At 58.2% G+C, this 23,451-nt stretch overlaps 2 protein-coding genes across 2 annotated transcripts in view; one reads left to right on the top strand and one right to left on the bottom strand.

Moving 5' to 3' along the window:
* The first annotated feature begins 2,331 nt into the window (after positions 1-2,331).
* On the top strand, positions 2,332-18,860 carry ARHGAP4 (Rho GTPase activating protein 4). Its single transcript, XM_011375538.2, has 22 exons — positions 2,332-2,448; positions 6,531-6,738; positions 6,815-6,977; positions 7,237-7,299; positions 7,521-7,739; positions 8,478-8,606; positions 8,693-8,914; positions 13,128-13,229; positions 13,386-13,577; positions 13,679-13,763; positions 14,012-14,039; positions 14,275-14,377; positions 14,935-14,995; positions 15,081-15,158; positions 15,243-15,377; positions 15,478-15,583; positions 15,679-15,912; positions 16,008-16,081; positions 16,169-16,358; positions 16,551-16,634; positions 16,971-17,064; positions 18,211-18,860. Exons 1-22 carry the CDS (start codon positions 2,382-2,384, stop codon positions 18,367-18,369), a joined length of 2,796 nt encoding a protein of 931 aa, XP_011373840.1. The 5' UTR covers positions 2,332-2,381; the 3' UTR covers positions 18,370-18,860.
* Positions 18,861-19,460: 600 nt separating this feature from the next.
* AVPR2 (arginine vasopressin receptor 2) overlaps positions 19,461-23,451 on the bottom strand; it is a 14,572-nt gene continuing 10,581 nt past the window's right edge. Inside the window, exons 4-6 of the mRNA XM_011375589.1 lie at positions 21,116-21,170; positions 19,850-20,746; positions 19,461-19,666 (exon numbers count right to left, since the gene is read on the bottom strand). Coding sequence (XP_011373891.1) covers positions 19,461-19,666; positions 19,850-20,746; positions 21,116-21,170 — 1,158 coding nt within the window. The remainder of the gene's footprint in view (positions 19,667-19,849; positions 20,747-21,115; positions 21,171-23,451) is intronic.

Raw genomic sequence — 23,451 nt, 5'->3', positions numbered from 1 at the left:
GGAGGGGGAAGGAGGGGGAAGGAGGGGGAAGGAGGGGGAAGGAGGGGGAAGGAGGGGGAAGGAGGGGGAAGGAGGGGAAGCCGCAGGCCCGACTGGCCCTTGGGGCCCAGCACTTCCCCCGCCTCTGCAGCACCCGCTTCTGGGAGGGGCTGCTCCTCTGCCTGCTAGCCGAACGGAGGATGGAAGGCTGAGGGAGGAAAAAGCGGACTCCCCTGCACCGTCGCCGTGTGGCTGGGGCTGGGCGCCAGGGACGTCTCCGCAGGGGATGAACCTGTACACAGAGGTGCATAACATTGACCTCTGAAGTCCCCATTGCTAACCTTCTAGAAAACCGACTTGCAGGAAAATAAAAGGGGCCTCACTGCCCAATTCATGCTGTCATCTATTCTCACTCTGACCCGGGCGACTGTCACAACCTCCCCACTGATCTCATCTCTCCTCTGGTCCATCCATGCAGCAGACCTGACCACATCGGCCCTGCTGTCACCCTTCAGGATCAAGTGTCCACAGGTTCAGCGAGGTCTTGTAGGTCTGGTCCTCACCTTCTGGGGAATAATGGGATTTTGGATTCTTTGAATGAGAAGGTGGAGCTGAGGGTAGAGCAAGCAGTAAGGCCTTGAATGCCAAACAAGTGTCCTAAAAGCCAGAGCTAATTACTTGAGGTTTTAAAGCAGTGTCTGGGTGGCTCATCGTGTCAGTATTTCCGGAGTCAGAAAAGGATGAAGAGCATTTGAAAGTAGGGCCTGAGGCAAGTGCAGCAGTTTCCTGTGTGCTTGATCTCTGTGTCAGGCTCTTGGATGGGCGAGGGACCTTTGGGGACCAGTCAGGGCTCAGATGGGGGGTAGGGGGCAAGGTACATTGGGGTTAGCTGATGAGGGGGTTCCTGACACAGGAGCAGGTTCGGGGATGCGTGCTCCCTTCTGTGCTGCAGGAAGGGGCAGGAGGCTTGCCGCCTTGCTGGAGGACTCAAACTGGTAGAGCTGAGATCAGCTACTGGTAGCCTAGGTCCTGGGCCTGCTGAGGTCTAGCCAGCCCCCGGGCCTTCCAGCCTGAGGCGCCAGGCATACATAGCATCTTAGAGAAGGGCCTTGGTCCTGGGGGGCAGGGGCAGCAAGCTCAGGAGGTATGTTTTCCCCTTCTGGGCGAGAGAATTGCTTATAGTTGAAAGGCGGGGAGCGCCCGCTCAGCCTCCCCTCCCTCCCGAAGAGCTGCAGGTCGAGGTCACGTGTACTCACATATGCACGGAGCCTGACTTTGACACATCCAGGCACACACAGGCCTGGACCCTTTGCGGTAGTGCCTATAGGCCTGCCGCCCTGGGCAGAAGCCCAGAGCCTACCTGCCTCACCTCTGTCCCCATGCAGACCCCAGGGATTTCCCTCCCAAATCAACTGAAGACAGTTGTATAATCTGGCTTGTCACCTGCCACCTGCATCCTGCCTTCCCAATTTCCTGGAGAAAAGGTGTTGCCCTGTGGCTTTGAGTTGGTAGAGTAGTGGAGGGAAACTCCAGTACCCCTGGAGAAGGGAGGTCCCCAGACTTAAGGCCTTGCTCTGAAGGGGCAGGAGGAAGGCTGTCCCCCCCACCCCACCCCCAGGCCTAGGACAGGGCAGGTGCAAGCTGCAAGGGAAAGGGGACAGAAGAGTCTCTTCCGGCAGCAGGAAGTGGTAACCACCTATGGGGAAACGAGGCTTGTTCCTCCGATAGGGTGGAGCAGAAGGGGAACCTTGGCTTAACACTGCTGTCCCCTCACAAGGGAGTCTGGAGGGAACAACTGCAAAGGTTCTGTTCTCCGCGCTGACCTTCCTTGCCCCCCGCCCACCCCCAGAGAACTTCCCACCCGGTTCTCCAGGCTCCTTGCACTTATGGCTCAGGGCCGTGACTTCGGAAGGGTGGGCCCCATCCGATGTCTTAGGGATCTGGGGGAAGCAGGTCAGGGTCTGAGCACTCCGGTGTCACGCCCACTGTCATTGAGAGCCAATGACCGTACTGTGAAGGGGTGCTGCAAGGCAGTGGTAGCCAGACAGCATTGTGGAGGTGGGGGGCCGGCAACCCAGAGGGTGCTAGCTTCCTGGACATTTTGGGGGCTATCACAAGGAGGCCCTGGCTGCTTGACAGCGGAGCTTTGGGCATAAGGCAGCCCAGGTGTCGCCCAGCGCCGCGCGGGAAGGGAGGCAAGGCCGGGTGCAGTGTGACCCCTACAGGAGCCCCTCGCGGGCAGCGCCGGGCCGGGTCCGCCCCGCCCCGGGGCCCAGCTGGAGGTGGGGCGGGGCGGGGCGGGGCCGGCGCTGGTGCTGGCTGCAGAGCCCCAGGTCCCAGCGCCCAGCCGTTCGAGGCCGCGTGGGAGCAGCGGGGCTCGACGGCGCGGCCGCCCGGCCGCCATGGCCGCGCACGGGAAGCTGCGCCGGGAGCGGGGGCTGCAGGCCGAGTATGAGACGCAAGTTAAAGGTGAGAGGGCGATGGGCGCTCCTGGCCCGGCTCCTTGCGGAGACCCCAAGGCTGTAGGGGAGTCCCCAGATCCCGCTGCTGGCCTAGGACCCGCTACCCTCCGCCAGCGACGGGAGGAGGCCTTGGGGGAGGGAGCCTAAGCCCCCCGCCCGCTTCTCCCAGCCTCTTTGGTCTCAACCGCCGACTGTCCCTGCCCCCCACCCCCCGCCTTTGATCTCACTGTCGTCCTTGGTTCTCTCTGCATTTCACCCAAAGAGCCGGAGGAGGAAAGGCGGCCTCCAGGTGCACCAAGGTGCCCCCCAGAAAGTGGCGTTCTAGCCAGAATGAAATGATACTCCTTGACTTTGCCGAGGGGGGAGGGCAGGTGAAGGAATCTGGGTGCCTATGTGGATGGATTAGTGATGGTTTTGTCCTTGAACCACTTCGGTCCCCGTAGCCCAGTCCCTTTGCCCTAAGTGAGGTGGCTCAGAGCCAAGGACCACTGTCTCTGGGTCGAGCTGGCACAGTGAATCTTTCTTTGCCTGAGAGATTCAACAGGGCCAGCCTGGAAGCCTTCTGAAGCTAAACCCCTTCGGGCGGTGATAAACACTGTGCAAATCGCATGCAAATGAGCTTTGCAAATTCTTAGTGGACAGCTTCTTTGGTCTTATTCAGGGCGTGGTAGTTCTTGCAAAGGAAAGAAGGCAGCATCCAAACGCCAGCAGTTTGGGACCATAAAATTTCCCAGTGTCTTCAGATGTGTGACCCCGTATATCATTCTCAATCATTCCATTTTACCCGTGGAGGAAACTGAGGGTCAGAGCGGAGCAGTGACTCGCTTGTGCTCACACAGCACTATGGCTGCTAGGAGATCGAATGAGACGACCCTTGAAGTTCCTTCCAACCCGGAGGTGCAGGTCCCAATGTAATTCGAAATGCAGGCAATTTACACCAAAGTATGCCCGAGTCCTTCCCATCTGGGAGAGGCGGCCTGCTGCCCAGAGCCAGCTCGAGGCAACAGTGCAGGGCGAACCAGCTCTCCAAGCCTCGCTTTCATCATTTCTCAGACGGAGATAATGATCCCCATCCTGTTTCCCCAAAATGTCATGAACCCGAAGGACTTTAGAAGCTACAGTCAGCAAATATGGGTCAGTTAATATGCACTGAAAATTTGGGGATTTGAGGGAGGCTGTCTTTAAGACGTTCCTTACCTGCTCTGGGCCGCCAACGATTTCAGCTTCTGTTCCCTGCCCCCACCCCCACCCCCACTGTTGCCAAAAGAAACTTCCTACCATGCTAGAAAACAGGATCACTGTCTTGACACCCTAAATTCTGAAAAGTCAGCATAGTGGTAGCTGGGAGGCCATCTTCTCTTTTGCTTTGCTTGTCAGCAGAAGTGAGACCTAAGCTTTGCTCACAGGAAGTGCTGGTGGGGCCCGAGCATAGTGGATCCCCTCCTTCCTTATGACAGATACCTTGTATGCATCTATTCTGTCCCAGGCCCTGAGCAAAATGCAGTGCTGAGCAAAAGAACCGGTCCCTACCCTCCTATGGCTCACAGGTCCGGTGGGGTAGATGTCTCGTAAACAAGCTGTCACCCCATTTCAGTTATGATGCTAACCACTATAAAGGGGAAACATGATGTCGAGAAAACGGGTGTGAAGAGGGCCAGTCCTGGTTTGGGGGGACGTCAAAACGAGTGCGTCTGAGCTGAGATCTGAGAGGCGAGCGGGGGCACAGCTCGGATGGCGCTAATTCACAAGTCTCCTGCTTGACACCAGTCAGTGCACATGTTGGGATCCAGACTGAGGCATGACTGCCCTGAAGGATAAACGAAACGGTTTGGTGGGCTGGTCCATTCAGCACTGGGAACTATTGCTCTGGGAGGGCGGAGCAGACGCCAGAGGAAGGTGAGGTGAGCTGGGAAGTCTCAGACATTCTTGGAACAAAATGAAGTTTACTTTTATCCAAAAAAAAAAAAAATGTTATCCTGATTCAATGAAGACTCTCCTGATTTTAAGTGACATAGAACCCTGCTCCACCTGGCCTGAGAAGCCGAGGGTCAGCCACTGGAGCCCAGCCTCAGATGATATGAGGACACTGTCTTGCTTGGCTCTGTTGTGGTGCCAGCTTCTATTTACCCAGCCTGAGCCCTCGGTGGAAGATCACCTGCACAGGAATTCCAGTGAAAGTCTGAGGACCGCGGCCCTGGACCCATCACTGAGCGGGTCCCGGTGGTGGATGGGGGTGGGTAGTGGTGGTAGTGGATGCATGCAGCCACATCTGGGGGACCTGGGGTCGGGGACAGGCACCCAGAGGCTGAGATTAAGGAAGAGGTGTTCCCCAAAGGGCACTCAGAGGTGGAGAGGGGGATGCCCCAGGCTGCACAACCCCTAGGAAGTCACTGGCTGCATAGAAATCCAAACCACACCGGTATTGGGCTGTTCACAGCGGAGTCCTCTCAAACAGCCACCGTGGGTCCTGCCACTTTACGCACCCTCCCAGGCTGACTCTGTGCTCCGAGCACTTACTGTCTTTGGCCTGGACTGGAACCGTAGCTGCCAACTGGTCTGGGTGCTTCCCTCTGTCACCTGACCTCCGCCTGGGCTCCCCATGGCAGCCCAAGGAGGCCGTGGCTGCTTTCTCCCTCGGTGTCACCCGGGAGGCCCCGCGACCGGGCTCCCTGCACCTTCTGCCCCCACTGGCCTCTCAGACTCCGCCACTTCCCCCAGCACAGCTGACTCCAGCGGCTTTCGCTGTTCCCTCTGCCTGAACACTCAAGCCCCGGAAGCCCCCATGGCCCCTCCGTCGCTTCCTTCGACTCTCTGCTCTAGTACCCCTTGTTCTTGACCCCTTCCCCACTCCCACTCCCCAGTCCCCCCATTCCCATTTCAGCTCCGTGAGGGCCCCGTGTGTCTAGAATGTGCCTGGCACAGACTGAGTACGTAATCAACACTCTGCTGAATGGAGAAATCAATTAGTGTCCCTCCCTAGGCATGTGGGCAGACATTAGTAAGTGCGTGACCTGCTCGCCAGAAGCCCCAAGACAGTGCCTTATTTACCCAAGATCCACGGTGCCCACCTGGGCACCCAGTGGGTGGCAGAAGCGTTTGCAGTGGGTTGCTTAAGCTTGTCATTCCGGCGGTTCTTTGCTTTAGGTCTGTGTGGGGGAAGCAGCGTTGGCCAACCAAGCCAGTGATAAGGTGTCAAAAGCCAGCAGTGTGGGGGCCCTAGGGGTGGGTGATCGGGAGTGGGAACTTCCTTCACTTCTCAGCCCTGACCAGCTCTCCCCAGCTGCCAGCCTTCACCATGGGGCTGCCCTTTGCCACAAGTTCACTGTAGATTTGGCAGAGTGCCACGGCGGCCTTGGCCCCGCACGGCCCTGTGTGTCTGTGTTTCCAGGGAGGCTGCTCTGCCCAGGGTCCTGGACACCCGAGGGGCAGGAAGTGGCAGGGGAAGCAATGCAGGGGCTTTCCAGGCATCTAGGAGTGATGCGAAGCCCAAGTGAAAGGCGCCTGGCTGGGGACAGGGCAAGATGGGGCTGGGGCAGCTCTGCGTTCCCTCTGTCAACATCTGGCTCCAATCCTGCTGGATCTGCCATGCTCCCTCTCACCCCTGGGCCTTTGCATGGCTCTCCCCTCTACCTGAAACACCCTTCTCGCTCCTCTTCAACCAGTTGGGCCTGGCTGGTTCCCTTTAGCCAGGGGTCCCCAATCCCCGGACCGCAGACCGGTCCATGGTCCGCGGCCTGTTAGGAACTGGGCCGCACAGCAGGATGTGAGCAGCGGGCAACGAGCAAAGCTTCATCTGTATTTGCAGCCGCTCCCCAGCACCAGCATCACCGCCTCAGCTCCTCCTCAGATCATCGGTGTTAGCTTCCCATAGGAGCACGGGTCCCTGGTGCCAGAAAGGTTGGGGACCGCTGCCTTTAGCCTCAGCACAGAGGTCTCTTTCTTCAGGACTGTCCTGAGCCCAGCCAGGGAGGCTGAATGCAGAACTCCTGCCAGGTGGCCAGCCTCCTCCTTCCTCCTCAGCCCCAGCCCTCGCTCTCACTGCAGACAGGACGGCCTAGTGCCCAGGCCTGAGCCACGGTTTCCCCACAGAGATGCGTTGGCAGCTGAGCGAGCAGCTGCGCTGCCTGGAGCTGCAGGGGGAGTTGCGGCGGGAGCTGCTGCAGGAGCTGGCCGAGTTCATGCGGCGCCGTGCGGAGGTGGAGCTGGAGTACTCCCGCGGCCTGGACAAGCTGGCCGAGCGCTTCTCTGGCCGAGGAGGCCGCCTGGGGGGCAGCAGCCGGGAACACCAGAGCTTCCGGTAAGTCCTCGTTGCCAGGATGGCCACGGCAGGACCCGAGGCCTCACTCCTCATCTAATTGCCCCTCTGTCCCCAGGAAGGAGCCGTCCCTCCTGTCGCCCTTGCATTGCTGGGCTGCGTTGCTGCAGCAGACACGGCAGCAGAGCCGAGACAGCGCTGCCCTCAGCGAGGTACTGGGCGGGCCACTGGCCCAGCGCCTGAGTCACATCGCGGAAGATGTGGGGCGCATTGTCAAGAAGGTAAGGCCATTTATTGCCCTGGGCCCAGGAGGCCTGGATGGCCTCAGGATCTAGCAAGGGGGGCGGGGGGGTCCGTGGATGCTCAATCCAGAGGCATCAGGGCTGGGAGCGCACAGAAGGCCAGATGGGTGTCAGGCAGCAGGGGGAGCCGCACGGAGCCTGAGCCTTGAGTGTCGAGCTGAGGCACAGTGGCCGCTCCAGGACAGCAGTGGATGCTGCGCTGGGCCGATGATGTGCTCACGCTCTTGTTCCTTCCCAGAGTAAGGATCTGGAGCAACAGCTGCAGGAGGAGCTCTTGGAGGTGGTGTCGGAGCTTCAGACGGTGAGTATGGGGCAAGGCCCACCCCGGTCACACGTCCCCAAGCCAGGCTCAAGGAGAAACCTGGGTTTCGAGGACCACGAGCACAGCCCTTTCTTCCTGCTTTGGGCACAGGGTGGGTGGGCTGAGTGTTCACATGGGACCGCCTGTGTGATGGAGGAGAGGAAGAGCCGGCCGTGGCCGTAGCCTTCAGCAGGGCTGTCTGGCCTTGGGCCTCCCTGCAGGCCAGGAAGACATACCAGGCGTACCACACGGAGAGCATGAATGCCGAGGCCAAGCTCCGGGAAGCTGAGCGGCAGGAGGAGAAGCGGGCAGGTCGGAGTGGTGCCGCCGCCACCGCTTCCGCTGCCGCCGCCGCCGCCACCACCACTACCACCAACGCCACCGAGGCCGGGCCCCTCCGCAAGACCTCCCTCAAGAAGGGATCACGGCTGGTGGAGAAGGTGGGCCTGGAGGGCATCTGTCTGTCTCCGAAGGCTCTGGCTCCTGGCCTTTGTCCCCATAGTCCCTGGCCCTCCCCAGGGCCTGCCGGAAGGCGGTGCATGGAGGGAGAAGGCAGGGCTGAGGACGGGAAAGCCACAGACCTCCGGCAAGTCTCTAAGCGGAGGGCCTGTGCTTGGTCAGCCCTGCTGGCTCTGGAGGGCTCCCCGAGTGGCGGTGGTAGACGGAGAGGTCAGGAGGACGGTGACTGTCTCCCCCATGCTCCTAGCTGCTCCCACCGCAGCGCAGCTGGGGCAAAGGGCGCTTTGGTGCTCCCAAGCCTACGGGCCTTCCTACCCACCCTCCTGGCCTCACACAGTGCTGTGAGATTTCCGAGGGGCGAGAAGACACGTAGAATGGATGATTCAGTGACATGCAGGGATAAAGGGTGTTTAAGGTGGCCCTCGAAGAGAGAATGAGGAGGTTGAGGGTGGCAGAAATACCAGGATGTGGAGGTGCCAAGTTGGGAGGAGCTGAGGCGGAACTGGGGTTGCTAGTCCAAGACGAGGGTTTGTGCATAGCAGGGTGGGGTGGGCGAGCACATCCGGGCCATGCTGTTTGAGGTAAAGCTATCCACACTGGGAGAGGAAGGGAGAGAGACTGTGAGGATGTACGGATGAGGGTTCCATGGACAGCTGGAGTTGGGGGCCAGCCAGCCGGCCAAGTAGATGACCCCAGTGTACTTCTGTGGTCTTGAGCAGCGTCAGGCCAAGTTCATGGAGCACAAACTCAAGTGCACGAAGGCGCGCAACGACTATCTGCTCAGCCTGGCCAGTGTCAATGCTGCTGTCAGCAACTACTACTTGCATGATGTCTTGGACCTCATGGATGTGAGTTCTGGGTGGACAGGTGGGCGGGGGTTGCGGTGCCCAGTACATTGGGACCCGCCCGAGCTGTGTCCTTGCTTTCTCCTCAGTGCTGTGACACAGGGTTCCACTTGGCCCTGGGTCAGGTGCTTCGGAGCTACACAGCTGCTGAGAGCCGCACCCAAGCCTCCCAGATGCAGGGCCTGGGCAGCCTGGAAGAGGCGGTGGAGGCCTTAGATCCTTCAGGGGACAGGGCTAAGGTGCTGGAGGTGCACGCAGTCGCCTTCTGTCCCCCACTTCGATTCGACTACCAGCCCCATGAAGGGGATGAGGTGAGGGTCACTGCCCCTCCCCCTTAATGCCCCCGGCGTCGATCCCAAGGGCTTTGTGTTGTCTACTCTTCGTCGTAATGCTAGGTAAGTCGAATGAATTCCACTTGGGTAGGAGTTGAAACTCATGAATGCGGCTTATTTCTCAGACCCTCATTCAATGGCCTTGAGGCAAATGAGGTCTCCCCACTTGCATCTGAAGCAAACAAACTTCTGCAGCTCACTGCAGTTCAGCCAGCGAATGAACACCCGTCACAAATGGCAGACATAGCAAAAATATCACCAGCGTGGACACCAGGTGGTAGGTGGGCATATAACTGTCTATATGCTCTTCTTCCAATTGTCCTATATGTTTTTGACATTTCATAATGCAAACTTGGGGGGAAATAAACCATACAAGCCGTAAATTATAACTAGGCATTTTTTCCCTTGCCTCTGAGCTGTTTTTTCCTTTGCCAGTTTATCCTGATGGGCTTTGTGCACGCATTGGGATTACATGGGGATTTTAGTTATTTAATCTGTATTTTGACCAAAGTGGTAGTCGAAAAAGTCAAAGGCTACTCAAGGTTCACAATGGCACACAGCCATTCTCTGACTTACCCTTTCTGTTCCCAATTCCCACTCCTTAGAAACAGGCACTTCCCAGTCTTCTAGCTGCTGTTTCTGGAGCTGTCCTCTGTGTGTTCAAATCACTCAGCAGGCCGCTAGTTGCTTTTCAACTTTCCCTAGGCTCTACCGACTTCCCTCCATGGATGATCAGGGCTCAGCCCCACCACCATCTCCCTGTAAGAGTCCCCTCAGTCCCGTCCACCACACCTGGAGTGTGTCTGAGAATGTCTGTATTCTATCCTCGAAATTGACTGGTAGTTTAGCTGGGTATAGAATGCAAGATGGAGAATCATTTTCCTTTCAGTACTATAGGTGAGAAGTCCAATGCCATTCCTATTTCCGAACCTTCGTATATGACCTGTAATTTTTCAGGGTGAAGTTTTCAGTATAGTCTCTTAATTGCCTTGTTGTAAAATTTTATGACCCTATGCTTTGGGGACCCTTTCTCCTTCATGGTGCTGGGCAACCAGCGGGCTCTGTAAGTCTAGAAAGTTGTGTCCTTAGGTTTGCGGCTCATGTTATTTCTTTGATAATTTCCTCCTCTTAATTTTCTTTTCTTTCAAGATTCTTGTAATTAAATGTTAAAACTTACAGATTGACTCTCTAGTTTCCTTGTCTTTTCTCTTTCCTCTTTCCCATCTCTATGCCTTTTAAGAGATTTCTTAGAGATTTGTTCGACGATCTCTTCCAACCCCTTATGGAATTTTATTTAAAAATTTACTTTCACATTTTTTTGTGTCCGAGTTCTGTTTTTTTTTTTCCCCCAAAAAATTCCTGTTTAAAATAACCATTTGTTCTTGTTTCATGGATACATTAGCTTCTCAAATCTTTCTGAAATGTTTATTCTTGTTTTCCTGACATTTTTCTCTGTTCTTTGCATTTTCTCTCTATTCTTCCAGTATTTTTTAAAGCTTGCTTTGATCTTCCTCTTCCATTTTAGAGCTTCCCTGAAATGGCAGACTTGGCCATCAGTTCATATATAAGAAGAAGCACTGAGAGCTTCTTAAATATGGATTAGATATGTGATGTGTGTAAGCAGAGCTGGTCAACGGTGCGCTTCCCCACAGGGTGGCTGCACAAGGACTCATATCATTGTTGTGAGGGGGACCAACACCGTAGGGAATCGGGGTGCATCTCAGTAAAAGGGGAAAACTCTAGGACTTGGGCTAGGACGAGGGGATTTGGGAAAAGGGCTTGACTCTAGCTCGGATGCTGTCAGGAAGCAGGGGGAACTCTGACTGTGTGTCTTAATAAGTCTTATCTAGAAGGCAGAGTGGGGGATGAAAGGAGGCTAAAGCTGTCGTTGGCGAGGAAGCAGCAGTCACTCATATGAGCCGGGACAGAGGGAGGCTTGCTTTTTTTGTTGTTGCTAAAATAATTGGGGTTATTAACATCGGTTAATAAAATCAAATAGGTTTCAAGTGTACGATTCAATAATGCATCATATGTATATCGCGCTGTATGTTCACCACCCAAAGTTAAATTTCCTTCCGTCACCAAATATTTGACCCCCTTTACCCCTATCTACCTCCCCGTTTCCCTCTTCCCTCTGGTAACCACTGTCCGTGTCCGTGAATCTCTGATTGTCAATTTCGTTTGTTGCTTTCAGTTTTATATCGCACGTATGAGTGAAATCATATGGTTCTCAACTTTCTCTGGAGTTTGCTTATTTTTGTGGCTTGAACAATGGTCTTGTTTTTGTCTGCACTCAGACATGATTACAAGGTGGTCTTGTTTTTGTCTTCACTCATGATCACAGAGGGGCCTTGTCTGATGTTGATGCTCTGTGACATTCCTTATGTTCAGTGGGACGACACCAAGACCCAGCTGTGAGCGCCTGGCCAGCCCCAGATGGCGATGGCCACATTGCTCTTTCTCATCAGTAGAGAGTTTTGTCCCCTTCTTCAGCTGTGACTAGTATCCCTGAGTCCAGAATCCCTCTGATTTATCTTTTCCAGAGAGTAAATCTCTAGTTTTTGCTAATTGTGTGGGTTTTGAGGGGGTCGGATATTTGGTGACGAAAGGAAATTTCAATGCTCCCTACGGCCTGGAGAGACTTTTCTGTTATCATTGTGAAAATATATACATAAGATGTATCATTTTAAACATTTTTAGGTGTACAGTTCGGTGGCATTAAGCACATTAACCATCACCACCGTCCATCTCCGGAACTTTTTAATGTTCCCAAACTGAATCTCTGTCCCCATTAGACACTTAACCCTACATTCCCCTCCCCCTGGCCCCTGGTACCAACCACCCTACTTTCTGTCTTCATGAATTTGACTCCTCTAGGGACCTCGTACAAGTGGAATCATGCACTATTTATCTTTTTGTGACCGATTTATTTCATTTAGCACCACGTCTTCAGGCTTCATTCATGTTGAACATGTATCAGAATTTCCTTCCTTTTTAAGGCTGAATAATAGTCCATTGCATGGATAGACCACGTTTTGTCTATCTGTTCCTCCATCCATGGACGCTAGGGTTGCTGCCCCCTTTTGGCTACTATGAGTACTGCTGCTGTGAACACGCATGTACAGATATCTCTTTGAGACCCTGCTTCTAATTCTTTGGGGTACATACCCAGAAGTGGAATTGCCAGATCATCTGAAGAGTCTATGTGTAGTTTTTCGAGGAGCAGAGAGCAGGGCGTGTTTAGTTAGCCTGCTGTGAATGAGTGAAGTCCTCACGGTCAGTTTTAAGTTGATGTCAGAGTTCTCTAGATGTTTACATATTCAAAAGAGAAGAATGCTTCACTTTCTAAAGCTTTCCCCTTCCATTCCCCACTCTGCCTGTGCGGATCCATTTCTGCCTCATTAGAATAAGCAGTTTTTCTACCCTCTGCTCCCGCCAGGAAAGGTCTGGGCAGGCCCTGCCTCTCATACCCCAGCCCTCCTGACCACTTAAAAGATAATAAACCACTTATTGAGTTATAATTCACGTACCGTGCAATTCACCCATTTAAAGTATAGAACTCGGTGGCTTCTAGAACATTCAGAGTTGTGCAACCATCACCACTATCTAATTCCAAAACATGCTCGTCTGAAAAAGAAACCCTGGACCCATTAAGCAGTCACTCCCCATCGCTCTCCCCCCAGCCCCTGGCACCCACTAATCTACTTTCTGTCTCTACGGATTTGCCTCTTCTTGACATTATATGTAAATGGACTCATATAATATATGGTCTTTGGAGTCTGGCTTCTTTCACTCAGCAGAATGTTTAAGGTTCACCTACGTTGTAGCGTGGATAAGCCAGGACTTCATTCCTTTTCCTGGCCAAATAATATTCCACCGTGCGGATGCACCACGCTTGCTCTCCCACTCATCGGCTGTTGGACACTTGGGTCGCTGCTACCTTTGGGCTGTCATCAGTGTGCTGCCGTGAGCATCCGTGCACAAGTCTCGGTGTGCATGGGCGTGCTCCTTCCTCGTGGGCCGGTGCCCTTGCCATTCTTCAGAACTAGATGCATGAAGCATCGAGGCCTGGTGGGCCTGTACGCCAGACAGTGGCATTGTGCCCAGTTCCCTCATGCCCAGCCCGACTCCCACGTCTGAGCTCTCTGTCCTCAGGTTTGGCTCTCAGTCCCTTTGACGCTGCCCTCTGCAGGTGGCTGAGATCCGGGTTGAGGTGGAGCTGCGGGACGAGATTCTGCCCAGAGCCCAGAATATCCAGAGCCGTCTGGACCGACAGACCATCGAGACAGAGGAGGTACGAGTGGCCCGGCCCAGGGTGGGGGACAGGGGCTTGGAGACAAACGGAGCCAGGTGGCCATGGCTTCCCCTCCCTTTTCTTTCCGACTTGGACTTCTCGACCCTCACCTGTCCCCCACTTCTTCCTGCTCTGGACTTCCTGTCCCCTCCCCAGGTGAACAAGACTTTGAAAGCCACACTGCAGGCCCTGCTGGAGGTGGTGGCATTGGAAGATGGGGACGTGCTTGACTCCTTCCAGGCCAGTCCCTCTACCGAGTCTCTCAAGTCCACCAGCTCGGACCCAGGTGCCCGGCAGGCTGGCCGGAGGCGGGGCCAGCAGCAAGAGACCGAGACCTTCTATATCATGGTGGGGAGGGCCGGGCTGGGGCGGGGGGCGGGCAGGAGTGGGGCACAGGGAGGGCCTGGAGCCAGGACTAAGACTTTGTGCTCTTTTTGGGGGCTTCCCAGAAGCTGCAGGAGTATCTGAGTGGTCGGAGCATCCTTGCCAAGCTGCAGGCCAAACATGAGAAACTGCAGGAGGCCATTCAGCGAGGTGGGTCCCACTCCTGGCTCCTTTGGTCCCTTCCACCTCCCCCCAGGGCCAGGAGAACCCCACCCGGCTCTGCTCCTCTCTGCCCAGAGAGGTAGGTTGGCATACAGGAAACAACCCAGCAGGGGTCATGGACTCTATTCCACCCTCCGCCCTACCGCCACCCTTGGCCTTCGGGCTGAGCCTTTCTCTCTGGGGTGCATTGAGGACCTCCTGGCCTGAGAGGCACATCAATGTTTTCTGTTCTCCAGGTGACAAGGAGGAGCGAGAGGTGTCTTGGTGAGTCCTTCATGAGGAGCTGGGGTTCTATAGGGGCCAAGCTCTGACGTCCCCACCTCCCCTCCCCTCGGGGCCCAGCTCTTCTGCTCATTCCTCTGTGAACTCAGTTTCCCACTTTGCCCAGTGGGTTCTAGAATAATTTGAAAGCTCCAGGGCCCTGTTTAGTTGGGCTGGGGGGTGCGGCATCCTATTCTCCATGCCCGAAACGCTCAGAGCCAGCTTCCGTTCACCACAGGACCCAGTACACACAGAGAAAATTCCAGAAGAGTCGCCAACCCCGCCCCACCTCCCAGTATAACCAGAAACTCTTTGGGGGAGACATGGAGAAGTTTATCCAGGTACTTGCTTTGCCTCGTGCTCCAACTAAGTATAAGACCTCCCCCTGCATTGTGATCTCTCTCCAACCCTGGACCACCTCTGAGATCAGGCTACCTGTGACCCCAGTGTCCACCGTTGCCAACCACTGGTCAACCCACCTTCCTGGGCGGGCCTTTGTCAGGCCTCTACTGATCAAAGCGAATGTCCTTAACTAGTAATATCTATCTACAGAAAGCCTCAGGCAGCAGCCAGCATTTGCCGTGATGTGATTATGTATGTAAATATTCGAAAGAGTCCACGAACTATTTAAATGAACAAATTTGAGTTTTGCAATGCTACTCGATTTGAGGTCAACATACAGAATTGGATTACGTTTTCACATGCCAGCAATGAACAGTTAGCAAGTAAAATCTAAGGCTCTGCCTAAAATGACACCAGGGACAGCAGACACCTGGGAGCGAATCTTGCAAGCCACGTGCCTGTCCTCATTGCATTGTTAAGAGAAAATAAAAGCGAGCGAATGACAAGGAGGGGCTTGCCGTGTCCAGAGTGAAGTGAACACCCTCTTTGTCCCCAGAGCTCGGGCCAGCCTGTGCCCCTGGTGGTGGAGAGCTGTATCCGCTTCATTAACCTCAATGGTAAGCCTGGCATCCGGCCCCTGGCACCCATTTAGAGGGGTTGGAGAGGGGACGCGGTACCCACCGGCTCTTTGTCCTCCCGCAGGCCTGCAGCATGAGGGCATCTTCCGAGTGTCGGGTGCCCAGCCCCGGATCTCAGAGATCAGAGACGCTTTCGAGAGAGGTGAGGACAGGCAGGGTGGGGTGGGGGTAGGGGACTAACTAGAGCGGGTGTGATTGGCCTTCTTGCCCCTTGCATCGTCCTCAGGGGAAGACCCACTGGTGGAAGGCTGCACGGCCCATGACCTGGATTCGGTGGCAGGTGTGCTGAAGCTGTACTTCCGGAGCCTGGAGCCCCCGCTCTTCTCCCCCGACCTGTTCGGAGAGCTTCTGGCTTCCGCGGGTAAGGCCAGGGCCTAAGGCCAGCCAGGTGGGGGGGCCGCTCCTCAGTGGCCGTGACCGCACTTACATCCTTCTCTCCTGGGTGGTGGCCTTGGCCACAGAGCTGGAGGCCATGGAAGACCGGGTGGAGCTTGTGAGCCGCCTCCTGGCCCTGCTGCCTGGACCGGTGCTGGTGGTTCTGCGTTATCTCTTCACCTTCCTCAACCAGTGAGCGCTTCTCGGGGGGTCGGGGCATCTGATGTGGGGGCTGCAGGGGATCCCAAGCAGGGAGCTCCCTGCTGGTGACCTGCATGTGCCCTCAGCCTGGCCCAGTACAGCGATGAGAACATGATGGACCCCTACAACCTGGCTGTGTGCTTCGGGCCGACGCTGCTGCCCGTGCCCGCGGGGCAGGACCCGGTGGCCTTGCAGGGCCGGGTGAACCAGCTGGTGCAGACGCTCATCCTGCAGCCCGCACGAGTTTTCCCACTTCTGACCCTGCTGCCAGGCCCCGTCTACGAGAAGTGCATGGCGCCGCCTTCCGCCAGCTGCCTGGGGTACGCTCTTTGTGCTGCCTGCGGCGGGGGGGGGGTGTCCAACGGCGGGGAGTCCCCTTGACCGCTCATGTGCCTCTCTCTGCTCTGGACCTCAGGGACACCCAGCCGGAGGGCCTGGCGGGGGAGAACGAGCCGGAACTAGAAGCTGGAACCCCGACCCAAGAGGATGGTGAGGGGGGTAGGAAGGAAGAGCCCACTCTGTCCCGACCTTGGGGGCTCAGTCCACCCCCCCACTCAGACCTCCTCTTCTCCTCAGTCCCGGAGGGCGTCGTGGAGGCCGTGGCCTGCTTTGCCTACACGGGCCGCACGGCCCAGGAGCTGACCTTCCAGCGAGGGGATGTGCTACGGCTGCACGAGCGGGCCTCAGGCGACTGGTGGCGGGGCGAGTGCGTGGGCACCGGCGCCCGGGGCCTCATTCCTCACAAGTACATCACACTGCCCGGGGGGTGAGTGAGTGCCCCATGCTGCCCGGAGGCTCTCCACAGCTTCTCTTCCACTCCGGTCCTAACCCTTCCCCCACCCGAGTCCCAGCGTCTGTCGGCATGCTGTGCGCGTTTCTGTGCGCACTTCTGGCTGGCACTGAGACGCAGAGCCTGCTGGCCCTCAGACCCCTAAACACGCTGTCCTTCTGACCCCAGGACAGAAAAGCACTTGAGCCAGGGGTCGCCGGCCGCAGGGGACCTGCTGAGTAGTCCAGAGGGCCTCCTGGAGTCTGTTCATCGGTGAGCAGGAGGAAGCTGGCCCCTCGGGAAGACCCCTTCTGGTGGCCTTACTTGCCTACCCGCTTCCCCAGCACTGCTGTGGGGGCTCAGCCTGTCCCAGGCAGCAGGCGCTGGGCCAGGCTGGAGGGGGCTGGTGGTGGCTTTTGGGCACAAACAGAAGGGCCTAGTAGGGGGAGAGTTGTCCAGGTGGGGGATGACAAAGGACAGAATGGGCCCACTGGGCCAGCCTCTCTGTCTTCTCTCCCTCGGCCACTCCCTGGGACAGGAGGAGCCACTGCCAGGTTAGGGCTGGGACTTCCCAGGACCCCCTCCAGGCTCAATATCTGTGCCCTGCAGGCCAGAGCCATGCACCCCACCCGGGGGCCCTTCTGGGCACAGACGGCACTGCTTGGTCCCAACCTCCCCAGAGCGACATGTGGAGGTGGATAAGGTGAGAGCCGAGACTGGATGAGTGGCAGGTGGGGGCATCTCTCCTGCGGCGGGGAGTCTCTGCCTCCCCTTATGAACTAAACCGTTGCCGCTAGAGGTTCAAGTCTGCCCTTCCTGGCCTCAGACGGGCTGGTTAAGCCCAGCCCAAGGAGGGGCAGGCGGCAAGGGCATAAGTGCAGGGGGACATGTGGGCTCGTGCATTTGGGCTTTGTGGCTGGTTCTTGAGTGGGAAGTGGTGGGTGGTGTGGGCGAGGGGCTGCTGGGCAGGCTTCAAGGTTGCCATCTAGAGCCGGGCCAGATGACAGGTGGTGACATGGCAGGAGCTTGGTGGGCCAGGGTGAATAAAAGGGACAGATGGAAGAGGGGCTGGAAGGGTGACTGACTGGGGAGCCAGGCAGAACAGCGGTTCTCACAGAGAGAGAGAGAGGGCGCTGCATGCGGTCCCAGCAAGGGGTGCAGCCCTGGGATACCTGATGGGTGCTCACTGCTCCAGCTGATGCGGAGGCCCTGGGGACAGTCTGTGCCCGAGGAGAGAGCTTGAGAACACATGATGTCCCAGGTGTGGCCCAGTGGTCAGGCCTGGGAGCCCGGGACGGGGGGGGGCGGGAGAGCTGGGCCACCAGGAGGCAGGGCAGCCAGGAGACCCCAGGGGAGGTGGACAGCAGGTGAGGCTGGATGGGGTGCAGGTGGATACTGACTTGGGTGGCCCCTGAGGTCATGGGGGGGTGGCCGTGATCTCAGACAGGGAGAGAGTGGGCACTAGGAGAGGGGTGGCCGGGACCCAGCTAGAGATTCCCCGATATCAAGAATGGGCTGAAGATCGCTGTCACTAAAAGAGGCCATGAGTCACAGCAAAAGTGGCAGGAGAGAAACTGGGCAAAGGAGGGGCAGCAGCTGCGGGCCCGTAGAGAACAGGGGCCTGGTGACAGGGTGGTGGCAGAGGACTTCCTGGTGACAGGGTGGTGGCAGAGGACTTCATGGTGACAGGGTGGTGGCAGAGTTCTCGTGGAAGCTTGGGCAGCAGAGGGTAGGAAGGCCTCGTTCCTAGGTTAGTTGGCAATACACTGACCTGGGGGAGGAGGCGGTGGCTGGGTGGGGCGGGGGGACAGTCCCACCAGAAGCCCTCCCTTTCTCACCTCTCTGCCAGGCCGTGGCACAGACCATGGACTCGGTGTTTAAAGAGCTCTTGGGAAAAACCGCTGCCCGCCAGGGCCTTGGGCCAGCAGCCACCAACTCCCCCAGCTCCGGGGCCCGCAGCCCGAAGCCTCCAGGCTGCAGCCGCCTTGGGAAGAACAAAGCCTCCTGAGGCCCCCAGACCCCAGCGAGGCCGGCCTCACCCTCAGCATCGCAGCCCCAGGGCCTGGACTCGCCCCTCAAGCCGGGGCCGCACTGAGGTGCTGCCGGCTTTTCTGTGGGCCCCGCCTCACCCTAGGCAGCCAGTGGTGAGACGGGCCACCCTCCCCAGGCCCTTTGCTTCTCCTTGGCCCTGTCCAGCAAGCACTGAGCACTTACTCTTGACCTTTTGCAGAGAGGAGAACGTAGCTGCCCAAATAATGCCCTTGCCCGCCCCCAGCCCTGGCTTAGACCCGTTTGGGAGGCAGCCCAGGAAGGAGGCTGGGGGCGGGCCCCTCCCTGGCTTTGCTGTGAGGGCTCATCAGTGGCTGTTGGGTGACAGGTGCCCTTGCTCAGATGAGCAGGCCTGCCAGTGCCCAGGCCCGTGTCTGCCTTAGCCGAAGGCGTAAGGCCGGCAGAGGTTCACAAGCATTGGTAGGCATTCATAAAGACTTGTGCATTGACTCCCCTACATGAGCCAATTCTCTTGTTTTGGGGGGACCAGACAGGTGGGTACAGGGCCAAACCCTGGCACAGTCGCTCCTCGGGCTGGATGCCAGGGTGCTCAGCAAAGGCACCAGGTCGGGCGACTGGAACAGCTTATGCCCGGGGGTAGGGGGTGGCTTGGCACAGGGCCGTGTGGGTTGAGGATCTGCACCTTTGAAGCTTCAGTCACCCGTGTCATGGGTCCCAGAGCTGTGTACTGAGAATGTTTTTCCATGCCACCCTCACACGCGCTGTCTGATCCAAGGACACTCACCGGGTGGAAAACGAGCTAAAACTTTTATTAGGGAGACTGAGGAGGGTGGGCAGAGAACTACAGAGGTGGGGAAAACGTCTCCTGGGCTCCCGGGGACCTCCGTGTCACGAGCACGGACTGGGGTGGAAGCCTTGGGCCACCACCATGCTGCTGCAGCCCCCCTCCCTAAGAACTGACCTCTGAGGCCTCTCACAATCCGGAGGCAATTCCCAGGGGCCTGCCCTCTCACGCTGGCTCCCAGGGCCAGCCCCCGGCAGGCAGCTGAGCTGTGTGGAGCCTCTGGAAGGAAGGCGCCCCTTGGCTTCTCAGGAGGAAGTGTCCTTGGCCAGGAAGGAGCTGGCAGTGGCGCAGGACTCCTCTTGGGGCCCCAGGCTGGGTGGGGTGCGCCTCCAAGGGAAGCACAACAGGCTGCGCAACTCCGAGGAGACGCTGCTGCTGAAGGCGGCGTAGATCCAGGGGTTGGTACAGCTGTTGAGGCTGGCCAGAAGCATGAGCAGCACAAACGGCGGCCCTGTGTGGGGGGACGGAGCCCAGGCAGGGTTGTGACTCCAAATGCCCGCTAGGGGCTACTGAGCCCACCGGTGCGTGCGTGTGTGCGTGTGTGTGTGTGTGTGTGTGTGAGTGAGGGGGGGTGGAGGTGCATGCGTAGCCAAGCCCACTGCTCCCCGTAACCCCTAGCCACAGCGACACCAACCTTCCCGAGGCGCCTCCGGGTCCCACGCTGCCCACAGCTGCACAAGGAAGAAGGGTGCCCAGCACAGCACGTAGACAATCACAATCACCAACGTCATCCTCACGGTCTTGGCCATGGCTGCCGACACCCGAGCTCCCTCGCCGGAACTGCCTGTCTGGCGCCCTCCTCGGCGCCCCCCTCGGTGGCCCCTAGCCCTCTCTACTGGCCCCGGTAACAGGCTGGTATGAATCTCCCGGAAGATGAGCACCTGACAGGCAGCGATGCCCAGGGCGGGTGCCACAAACACCATTAAGGCAATCCAGGTGACGTAGGCACGGAGTCCCCAGGGTTCGGCAAAGCGGGCCCAGCAGTCAATGACCCCGCTGCCATCTCCCACTTCGCGCTGGGCAAAGATGAATAGCTGGGGCAGGCTGAGAAGGAGTGAGAAGACCCAGGCCACCAGCACCGGCCGGTTCCAGTGAGCTCCACCTCCGTGGCGGTATGCCAACATGGGGCGGCAGATGGCGCGATGGCGGTCCAAAGTCATGGCCAGGATCATGTAGGAGGAGGCATACATGCCCACCATCTGCAGATACTTGACGGCCCGGCACAGGGCGTCGGGCCCATGGAAGCGGTCGGTGGCATCCCAGGCCACTTGGGGCAGCACTTGGAACAGGGCCACAGCCAGGTCGGCCAGGCACAAGTGGCCGATGAAGACGTGCATAGGAGCCCAGCGGCCCCGCCGGCCCCGCCGCACTAGGGCCGCCAGCACCAAGCCATTGCTCAGGGCCACAGCCACGAAGATCGTGGAGAGCAGGGCCAGCTCCGCCTGGGCTAGCAGCGGGTCTCGGGGATCCACAGGCTCCTGCTCGCTGCTGTTGCCAACTGGGAGAGGCTGAGAGAGGAGCCAGGGCACAGCTGGGCAAGAATGGGGGGAGAGGGCCGAGTTAGGGAGCACGCTGTGCAGGGGGAGCAGAGCCCAAGGAGGTTCCAACCGGACAGGCAGAGCCAGTGGCCTAGGCGTTTAGCTTCCCTCCCAGCAGCAGAGCTCACATCACCCCCCTCCCTCCCCCACCCCCACCATCCCGCCTCACGTGGTAGGGAGAGAAGGGCAGCCCAGCCCCCGGTGAGTATGGAGGACCATACTCTCCCCTTGCCCCATGGGCAGCCTGAAGAGGAGGGTGAAGGAGGTCTCTGCAAGAGGTTTTCGGCTTCATCCAACCCCCCTCAGCCCACGTGGCTCATCCCAGTGGGGGTTGGGCAGGGGCCCAGTGGCTAGAACCTTACCGGAGGTGGCGAAAGCCATGAGCGTGGTGGGGGCCGGGGCGACTGCTCTGAGCGTCTGGAAGAGACAGAGCGGCGAGCTCAACCTCCCATCAGAAAGGCCAGCCGCGCTGCCCCGAGTCTCTGCACAGGGCAGGCCGTTACAGAGGTGGCAAAGTGGCAGAGTGTCTGTGTGCACGGTGAGGGGGGCGGGTTCCGTCCAGTGCACTCGACACTGTGTGTGCGTGTGCGTGCGTACGTGTGTGCTTCCTAGCGATCAGGTGCTGGAGGTTACACCCTTAGCCCAATCGAGGTTGGTGAGGTTTGGCCCCACTGAGCCAGGCATGGGCCTTGGGGCCCTGCAATGCGCCTCCCAGGACTGGAGAGGGGAAGGTAGAGAGAGGGACAATCATAGCGGTGGACAGAACCAGCTTAGGACCCACCTAGGCAGCCCGCGAGACCCAAAGCAAATATATAGACCCCCTTACTGTGACAGAGGCGAAGAGAAAGGCCACGAGAGAGCTGGGGACTGGGTGGGAAGAGCCGACGTGCCCTGCCAGGGCCCCTTGCAGCCCCTTACCTGGCCAGGCTCCTGGGATCCTGGGTAGCTGGGCAGTGGAGGGCTCGAAGGTGTCTCAGGAGCTCAGATCTGCTCTCCATCGCCAGCCCCGCCCCAACCCAGCCTCTGGGAGTGACCTGCCCAGGAGGGGACTTCCTCCCCCCTCCCCCTCACGCCTCCCCTGGCCTCCTGCCTGTGGGACCGGGAAGTAGTCTCCTGGCCTCCTCTGCTTCCTTTCCTGCCCCCAGCCCCTCCCAGGTCTGTCCCCAGGACTCCTTTCCCCCCTACTCCACTCCTGCGAGGTCCTGAGCCCACCTCGGCTGGTCCCCAGCTTGGCCCGGCTGCGACCGCTGGACTGGCTGCCCTCTCCCCTTCCCCGCCCCTGCCTGCCTCCACCTCCACAGGGCCCACCTTACTAGAATGTTTTGTCTGGCACGGCTCTGGGAAGTCGCTTACTTCAGCCTGTCCATTTTACGAGTGGAGAAACTGAGACCAGAGATGGGCGGGACTAGCTGAGGATCACACAACTTTTGGGTGGCAACACTTGGCCCTTCTTTCCCAAGCCAGGCACCTTTTGTCCCTCTTTGGGCCCGGGTGAGGATGAGGTGAGAGCTCATGGAATCCCCACTGACACCGAGGGAAGGCCCCTCCCCCTCCTCAATTAGGGCCAGCCGGAGATGAGGGACAGGAAGGGAGGGGGTGGGGCGGAATCAAGCTAGGGCTTAATGCGCCCAGTGAGATCCAGTTTCCTCCCCAAGGCCCTGTGGGAGCCAGAGACACCCCCACCCTTTTCCTCCGCCCCCACCTGCGGCTACCTGTCCTAAGAGGAGGGGGCTTCATAGCTCCTGGGCTCGAGCACATTCTCTCTTCTCTCACACTCACATACACGGTCACACACACCCTCTCATATGTGAGACAGCCGCACGCCCACAAAGGCACACACACTTGACCTAGACACAGACACACACCGATGTTCCTTCGCCCCGTGTGGAGGGCCTGAGAGAGGAGCTTTCCTGCCAGGGGCGCCAGGGGCGTCAGGGCCGAGCCCCCCCTCCCACTTCCTCTTCCCTCTTCAGGCTCCAGGACCCCTCCAAGCTTTGACCCATTCCCTGGCACCCTCTTTCTACCCCTCCCCTGCCCTCGCCACAAACCCCGGCCTTCTTCAGCCTAGGCCGGCCCGGCCCGGCCGAAGACAGTGGCCTGCACGCAGCCAAGGACCAGGCTCTGGGCCGAGATCAGCCCTTTTTTCCTATTTGTTCACCTTCTCTGTTGCCCTGCAAGGCTGGAGACCGAAACGGCCCCGCGCTGACCAGACCCTAGTACGCCCAAGGCCAAGGTCTTCTTTTCTTGGCCAGGGAGACTGGCGGTGCCCCAGTGCTTCCCAGGACAGCAGGAGATGTGGGGTCAGATGTCTTACACACTCACCACAGCCCCACCCTGGATGCTGCCCACAGCATGTGACAACACACAGCACACACAAAACCCGCTGCACAAGCCACACACATACATCCTACCCTCCACATTACATATGTGCCAGACCGGAGTGGCCTCTATAGTAGTGGTCCCCAAGACTCTCCCAGCCTTACAGGCAGGACGGGACCTCCCTGGCCCGCTCTGGAACTGAGGCTCCTGCAGAGGAGCACAAGTCCCTGCTTTGCCACTCCCCAGCTGTGTGACCTTGGACGGGGTACGCCCAGCTCTCTGCACCTCAGCTTCCCCCTCTGTAAAGTGGGAATCCAACGACTGAAGGATGGCCCATGGTGACAGGACGGATGAAGACCTGGAATCAGCAGCCGATGAG

The sequence above is a fragment of the Pteropus vampyrus genome, unplaced genomic scaffold, assembly GCF_000151845.1.
Source record: "Pteropus vampyrus isolate Shadow unplaced genomic scaffold, Pvam_2.0 Scaffold275, whole genome shotgun sequence".
Classification (NCBI taxonomy): domain Eukaryota; kingdom Metazoa; phylum Chordata; class Mammalia; order Chiroptera; family Pteropodidae; genus Pteropus; species Pteropus vampyrus.
The sequence above is the reverse complement of the archived record's forward strand: the minus strand, read 5'-3'. Positions and strand labels throughout refer to the sequence as shown.

Coding starts and splice junctions, on each gene's coding strand:
- ARHGAP4 (XM_011375538.2), top strand. CDS start 2,382: ATGGCCGCGCACGGGAAGCTGCGCCGGGAGCGGGGGCTGCAGGCCGAG. Junction 8,607..8,692: donor ATGTCTTGGACCTCATGGAT/GTGAGTTCTGGG, acceptor CTTTCTCCTCAG/TGCTGTGACACAGGGTTCCA. Junction 13,578..13,678: donor CCGAGACCTTCTATATCATG/GTGGGGAGGGCC, acceptor GGGGCTTCCCAG/AAGCTGCAGGAGTATCTGAG.